This window comes from Berghia stephanieae, chromosome 2 (assembly GCF_034508935.2).
Source record: "Berghia stephanieae isolate SIO BIC M18660-M18661 chromosome 2, UCSD_Bste_1.3, whole genome shotgun sequence".
Classification (NCBI taxonomy): Eukaryota; Metazoa; Mollusca; class Gastropoda; order Nudibranchia; family Aeolidiidae; genus Berghia; species Berghia stephanieae.
In genome coordinates this window covers 30,335,952-30,343,451 of record NC_088361.1, presented here as the reverse complement: position 1 = coordinate 30,343,451, position 7,500 = coordinate 30,335,952, and the positions used below count along the sequence as shown (strand labels likewise).

The window sequence follows — 7,500 nt, the reverse complement described above, 5'->3', positions numbered from 1 at the left end:
CATTTTTCCCCAAGGGCTACTTGCATATCAAGTCTGATACCCGAACGCAGTCTGCCCTTCTATAAGGCTCATTCATCGGTGCCTCCGGTGTCTGCGATACACACTTCTGTTTTTTATTCGTTATTTGTGATAATATATGATGGAGTCACTATCACAGGTACCTGATGATGTTCGGACTAAATACTTCACCAGTTGGAAAAATCCATTTGTCAGCTTACATGTCATTTCTGTTCAGTTTGGCCTTTGTCTAATATATCTCAGCCAATTTATAAAGGTCAAATGAAGACCCTCTACTTAAAGAAAAGTGAAAGGTCACAGTAATATAAATATTTGTAGCAAACTTCTTCCCTTGCTACCAAAATAAATACAATTGTTTCATTGCTTTACACTCTCTTTAATCGTGATTACACGAGACTAAGGTCTTGCTCTTGTCTTCCGTTTTTACCCTTGGCTGAACAAGTTCTTAGGTCCAAAACATTTTTTGTTTGGTATTTTATATTCTAGGAGTTATACTCACTGTTCTGTCATAGTTATTTATAGTAATACTTACACTTGTATCCATCTTGGTATCCGAGTCGGAGTAGCTTTCTATCCGATCCCCCTCATACTCGGACTTGTTTCTGGTGAGCTGTTGCAGGGTGCCTAGCTGCGAGGTGCCCCGATACAGATTCTGCTTGTTGATTGGCCCATCATCGCGCACATCTGAAATGAAAAGAAAGATTAAATGTTTTTAAGATGTACAGGGAACAGTTCTGGCAGTTATTTGAAATTTGAATTCGGTGGTCAGCGTTTCTCGTGTTTGCATGTATTTGTCCCTTTCTCCGCGGGAGTCTTTATAGATAAACCTGGCTTTGCGTAAATATAGAACAAAACGTATGCACATCTATATGACGCATTTTGAGTTTTCTGATGATGAATGCACTCCTAGGACCTTTATATAAAATCTCACAAAGGCCAAGGGGAACACAATCTCATCTCACACAGACAATACGTTGCTTTTTTAAAATATCGCATAGCCCGAGACTAAATCGCTACTGCGTCGGTCCTCTCTCACTCTTTTTTGTATTAGATATTTTTAAACAAATGTTCAAAAAATGCATAAACTGCCTCATCCATTTGCAAGACATGAGAATACAATTATAAGCTGCGATTCTATAGCTTCGCATTAAGGTAAGAAAACAAGAAAACAATAATGATAGCCATAAAGCTCGTTATGTCGGAGATTATACCCACAATTATACCGTTTCTGTTGCGATAATAAGAAACAATCACTCGCTACATCTAGCAAAACCACACTACCACATGCAAATCGTATTTTTGTATCATAGAATAAAAGACGGACAAGTCAATTCAACACTTTATATTGATCGGCAGAAGATGATACGAATTTCAACAGACCTCTATTTAGACTGAGTCAACATAAGAGTTTCGTAAAAATAAAAGTTGGAAACAAGACTATCATCTTGATTGAATCTTTAGAAAGATGATATATGACTCAAGCCTCTTGAACATAACCGGAATTCAATCTAAAACGGTGCGTGAGGCGAAGTTACTTTTGGTGTCTGTTGTCAATTGCAATAGAAAGAAGACTGGTGGGTGGAACAAAAAGTCAACAACCCATTGACATTCCAATTGCACAACTCAGAAGTATGCATACTATACAAAACGTGTGTGAGTGTGTGTGTGTATGTGTGTGTGTGTGTGGTGGGGGGGGGGGGGGGGGGGGGGGGTTCAGGTAGCTCAGTCAGTAGTGCACTCGAAATATACCGCTATCGATAATGGAAGCAATCGAGATCATTTCTAACATCCCCTCCCCCTACCTTCCAAGTAGTGATTTTGTACCTGGGTCTGTTCGACCAGGAGAAAAGTACTTTGCAATAGAATAGTGTCCTATCCAAATTGAACAAACTATTAGTATTGGCCATTCAACGATATATAGATTGGCTACAATCCGGCTTCATTTATGGCCCTGACGGACATTTTTTTAATACAGGAAACAAAGCAAGTCCAAGTCAAAATCACTAAATTGGCAGCGCGAATCTTAAAGCTTTTTGTCTATTCCAGTTATTTCCTTGACACGGTAAGACGCAAGTGCTGGGTTAATGAAGGGCAGCTCGGATGTTTTTTTCTTCTCTCAAGTGCTATAAATTGCAGAAATAGAGGCATACACAGGAATGTTACACTCATTATCTATCATGCAGACAACATATATTCTTTGATGACAAAAACCTACGTAATTCACGTATTATTCAAAAGATAAAGTTTAAGGTTATTTAAGTTCAAGACAAAGATTGATGCAAAAATTAGTTTCGCGTGTCATTGATGTTTACCTAATTAAGGAACGATATGTCAACAGTAGGTCTCAATGCTGTCCTAAATTTGAACATAAATTATAAGCTTAAGTCCACAATTTATTTTGCTGTTTTGTTTTGTTCGAATAAATGGATCATATTATATATATATATATATATATATATATATATATATATATATATATATATATATATATATATATATATATATATATATTACAAGCAACGAATACAACATAACTACTCCGTCCATCCATAATATGCCACCCATGAATTCTCCTGTCTCTAACACTTATTCTTTTCATTTTGGCCAGAAAACTTTTACTTAATTTATCGAGCGAATAAAATGACCTCGATCTTGTTTAAAAGTCTCAACCTGAGACTGCTTAGAAGACTGTGTCTTGGAAGAAGACATTTTAAAAAGTAGTCTAGTGATATGACACTTGTCTTCGGATCGTTAGGTCCATGGTTCGAGTCCCTCTTTGAGCGACGCAAAGTTGAGTCCATCCTCTCACCGTACTCATGTGTAAAATCAGTACCTGGCCGTAAACAGCGTTGTCGCTGTCGAAGACACTTTCATAGCGCCTTACGGGCGTTGTGTCTTAGCCCATGTGTTACGTGTTAAATGTTGCTGTTGGCAAGGGAACTCATGTAAAGCTTCTTTGAGCACGTTTAGATGATATTTATAATTTTATATAAAAGCTCCAAATATTTGTCAAATAGAGAACAATCTTAAATGATCGATGTTTGAAGCAAAAGCTGTCTGGCCGGGTGAGAAAAAAAAAGTATTTTGTCTGTGAATAAATCGAGAATCGTTGTGACTGTGATATACACACATCAAAGACGATAAGGACAACAAACAGGTTATTGGACAAACACAAAACATGTATTAAGATTTATATCTGGTCTGGCCTGAAACATGTCATGTTAATTAATGAATGTATAATATGGGGCGCTTTTTGACAAGCAACGATCAATTACTTTGCCGTACTTTGAATGAAACAAAACATTTTTAAAATTCTGCCCAGATAACTCGTCTTACAAATATCTATAATATTAATATGGTCAATGAATCTCAAATCTGGGACTCCGCGAGTCGTAGATTTTGGAGTTTTTGACAAACTAAGGGTCATATTAATCGATCAATATTTGAAGGACGAGTTTCTGGCACAAACATTTTCAAATGTGTTCGAACAGACCACGGCAGAACTGAAGTAAAATGATTATTCACCATTTTTTTAATATTTTAGAATAAAACTTTTACTTAATTATGAAGAAGAATATTATGACCCGCAACATCTCAAATTTTCTTAAACAAAAGACATAAAATCTCTGGTCTAAGATGTTCTACCAAGGTCGAATTTCTTCTCTTTATCGATGTGAAATATAACGTTTCTGGCCATTATTGATAAAAAGCATTTTGCCGATGTACTTGAACATAAAGACTATACGGTCTTTGTAATGCATTTTTAGTTTTCAGGAGTGATACATATTCGATACAAGATAAACGTTTAGATCATATCAAAGGACAGTCAAAAGAAAATTGCAGTTCCAGTTGTTATGCATTATTAGGATCAGACCTAAAAGTCGGGTGAGTAGTTAAAATAGCATTTGGAAACTAGCAACATTTCAATCGATACATACCTATAGTTCGATTTGTTTTCATAGCTCATAATACAGTCTTAAAAGCCTATTTAAAATACATTTAACTAATCCACAAATGGATACACTAACATATTACATCCTACGAGAAAACAGGCTCGGGTAATCCGTGGAACTGAGAAAATAATATTTGTTCAAATTATGTCTTTATGCAGGCCGCCTCGGAACTGTTCTGATACTATCGTATAGATTATGCTGATGTCAATGGCGCCTACACATTAAAAATTGTATTATTAATATTATAATATATGACAACAGTATTATATTGCCATACTTTGACAAAACACCTCTTTCTCACCCTGGCCAGAAGAAATTAATTCATAATATAATATCAACTCGACATCCAATTTGCCAAAAAGCAGTAAAACTCACTTCAAAGAAGAGATCATCTGAGTCTCAGTTTTAAAACATTAAAAAAAGTTGGGGGGAATCAAATTAATAATTCGAAACTAATGAAACAAATATTTTCCAGCAAAAATTAGAAAAAGACTATCATATCAACGTATGGCTACTTATAGCTATAGCATAATATTGCAGTCACGGACCATTTAACAGCAAAAGTTCTACGGGCTTAGCCGATCCCTCGCATTTGGACAGTATGGGAATTTCCGTGTGAGATCGCCGAGGCCAAGTAAAGCCGACACACCTGACGTCCACTGGAAGCAAAACAACAAAACTAATAATATTGTTGTGAAATCAAAGCAAACGTTTTCAAATGTCCGGAGTGAATTTGTCATTATCGTGGCTTGACATATTTGAATGACGAGCACAAATTATTATGAGATTATACGTAGTGTGTCGGAGTACAAATAGAATGACACATATCCACGAGGTGGTGACACCGTGTCCTTATCCAACAATTTGTTTTTAAATGTCAACCATTTTAGAAGTAAAAAGCAGATTATAATGATAAGAGGTCTCTCTCTCTCTCTCTCTCTCTCTCTCTCTCTCTCTCTCTCTCGCTCTCTCTCTCTCTCTCTCTCTCTCTCTCTCTTTCTTTCTCTTTCTCTCTCTCTCTCTCTCTCTCTCTCTCTCTCTCTCTCTCTCTCTCTCCTCTCTCTCTCTCTATATATATATATATATATATATATATATATATATATATATATATATATCATCATCATCATTACATAACTTTCCCGTGACTTGCCTCATAAGCGCCACTTACCAAACCTGTATGATTTATCTAGCACAACAAAACAAACATGGACATCCAGAGACTTGAAAAGCGCAAGATTGGTCACACATCAACAACACGTTCACGAATGAATGACACTCCTCCAAACAAAATCAACAGGCCCACTGGAAGTGTGTTAATATGAAATGAATGCAAACGTTACGACAAGAGATATGCTTCATTACACACCTATTGTAGCGGCATTATTGCAGGTAAATGGTTGCAATAAACACAATGGCCCCTGTGTGGATAGCTATTAGTATAACGACAACAACAAGAATGCACATAATATAAGATTTAACTTTAACTTTAATACAAAAATCACAATCAACAACCATTATATGGACTCGCGCACACTCACACACACGCACACACACAAACACGCACACAACCCCCCCCCCCACACACACACACACACACATACACACACACACACAAACAAATATTCAACAAGCCATTTTCTACACTCGACTAGTCAATCTATAACAAAAACATAATTATTCCAATACATACGACAACAAAGAAGTACATTTTAACTGCAAGCGGCGAGTGCAGGAACATTGCAAAAAATCTGAACCTATTCATAAGTCGCTCCATTGACTTTTTTCTCATTTCAAAAACAAGAATTTTGATATTGTAACAATGAAAATAGTCTAGTCCATTTATAAAAGACGGCATGACCAAGAAGACGAAAATTGATTTCCCTTTTCGTACCAAAAATACGCAACACAACAAACTAGGTCTAGATACATTTAGAGTTTTCTTTAAGCTTTTGACGATATAGATCATACAGAACTTAAAACCAAACTTAAAATGTACGAATTTGAAGACTCGGACTTAACTGGTTTAATTCATTTCTTTTGAATAATATCCAAAACGTAATAATAAAATGAAGCAAAGCCAAAAGAAATACCGATACGATTGGAGTATCACAAGGAACAGCTTTGGGACCATTGTTTGGTTTTTTTAATATTATTTACATCAACGATGTTGACAATCATCTGACTTCAAGAACAAACCTTAGATAGTTTGCAAAGATTGTCTAGTTTCTTATAGAGACAAAAATGCACTTAAATGTTAACAAAATTTTGTAGAAAACCATGAAAGTTTTTTACAACAGAGAGAAAATATATTGATAATGAAAATTCTTCCAGATAAATGAAATCATTTGAAAATTGGATATAAAACTGTGATAATATATAAGAAGTTAAATATTTCACAAAAGATTATGATAAGAAGTTTAACATACAAAGTACCTAAATGATTATATTGATATCAAACTACAATGAACGCAACAAAACATAATTGTTATAAACCGAATGACAGAAGCATACGCTATATTACGAGTGTTACAAATAGCTATTGATTCGTCTGTGTTAAAACATAACGGTTGGAGTTAAAATAGCAGCTTTGTAAAAAAAAAAAAAGTTAGTTGACCTTATGCAAAAAACAATCGAGGAATCAAACGTTTGAAACAATATTCCTCCCCTAATGTGGACAGTCATTATCCGCCAAATATTTTCCGCCCATGGAAAGCTCTATGAACGGAAATACTTGCTCAACTGATCACGCAATTTCGGTTTCGTTTGACGTCTTGATTTCATCCCTATGGCAGAGCTCATGGTGTTCACAAAACGCAGAGCCTCTAGGGACACACTGCATCTTGACGAGACTTGATGTCGGCCTTGAGCGAGATCAAATTTTGGAGAATGGGTTGATTTGATAAATATGTAGCATGAAAATTGAAAATTAATACTAAAATTTACTTTTTAAAAATATTTTGGCGAACCCAGAATCAACCGTCAGAAGCTAATGCTGTTTTCTTGATAGAAGCAATACAGATACGAAGGGAATGCATTTACGAAGTTTCATGAGACATTCAGCAATGTGGAATATATGAGTGCTTTGTCCTAATTTCGGTTTTTCTTGAACGGTAAAAATGCTGATATGTACATTGCTTTGAAATTTACTGGCTTTTGATTGGTTTTGAAGAAAGTGAAATTAGGTAATATTGACCGCCCTCTAACGGACGGTCTCTTGAGATGTCGCCAAACATCCTGATTGCATTGCTGTTCCCTATACAAGTCAGGGGGGGGGGGGGGGGGGGCAAACAACGCTAAATTCCCATGGCTTGTAAAGAACTCATTTCCACAAAATCACTTCGGACACGTTGAGATGTTACTCAAGCCAAGAAGATCAACTTCCCATTTCCGCAAAGTCTGATAACTACAAAACAAAAAAGGGATCAACATCTTGATATAGAATTGGGCATTAGAAATATTACACGGTAAGCTGTAGCCTAAGTAATTCGCAATGCACAGACAGTGGCAAAATTGTGGCGAGATTTTA

General features: G+C 35.9%; 1 protein-coding gene across 5 annotated transcripts in view; it reads right to left on the bottom strand.

The window, feature by feature from the left end:
- The window catches only part of LOC144964693 (uncharacterized), a 60,317-nt gene that overhangs the window by 13,581 nt on the left and 39,236 nt on the right, over window positions 1–7,500 (bottom strand). For 2 of the 5 annotated variants that reach the window (XM_078899215.1, XM_078899217.1), the window contains exon 2: window positions 551–702. In XM_078899215.1, coding sequence (XP_078755341.1) covers window positions 551–702 — 152 coding nt within the window. Of the gene's footprint in view, window positions 1–550; window positions 703–3,956; window positions 4,195–4,519; window positions 4,851–5,142; window positions 5,242–7,500 lie in introns of those variants that run through there. The other 3 variants (XM_078899219.1, XM_078899218.1, XM_078899216.1) reach the window with 3 other exon arrangements.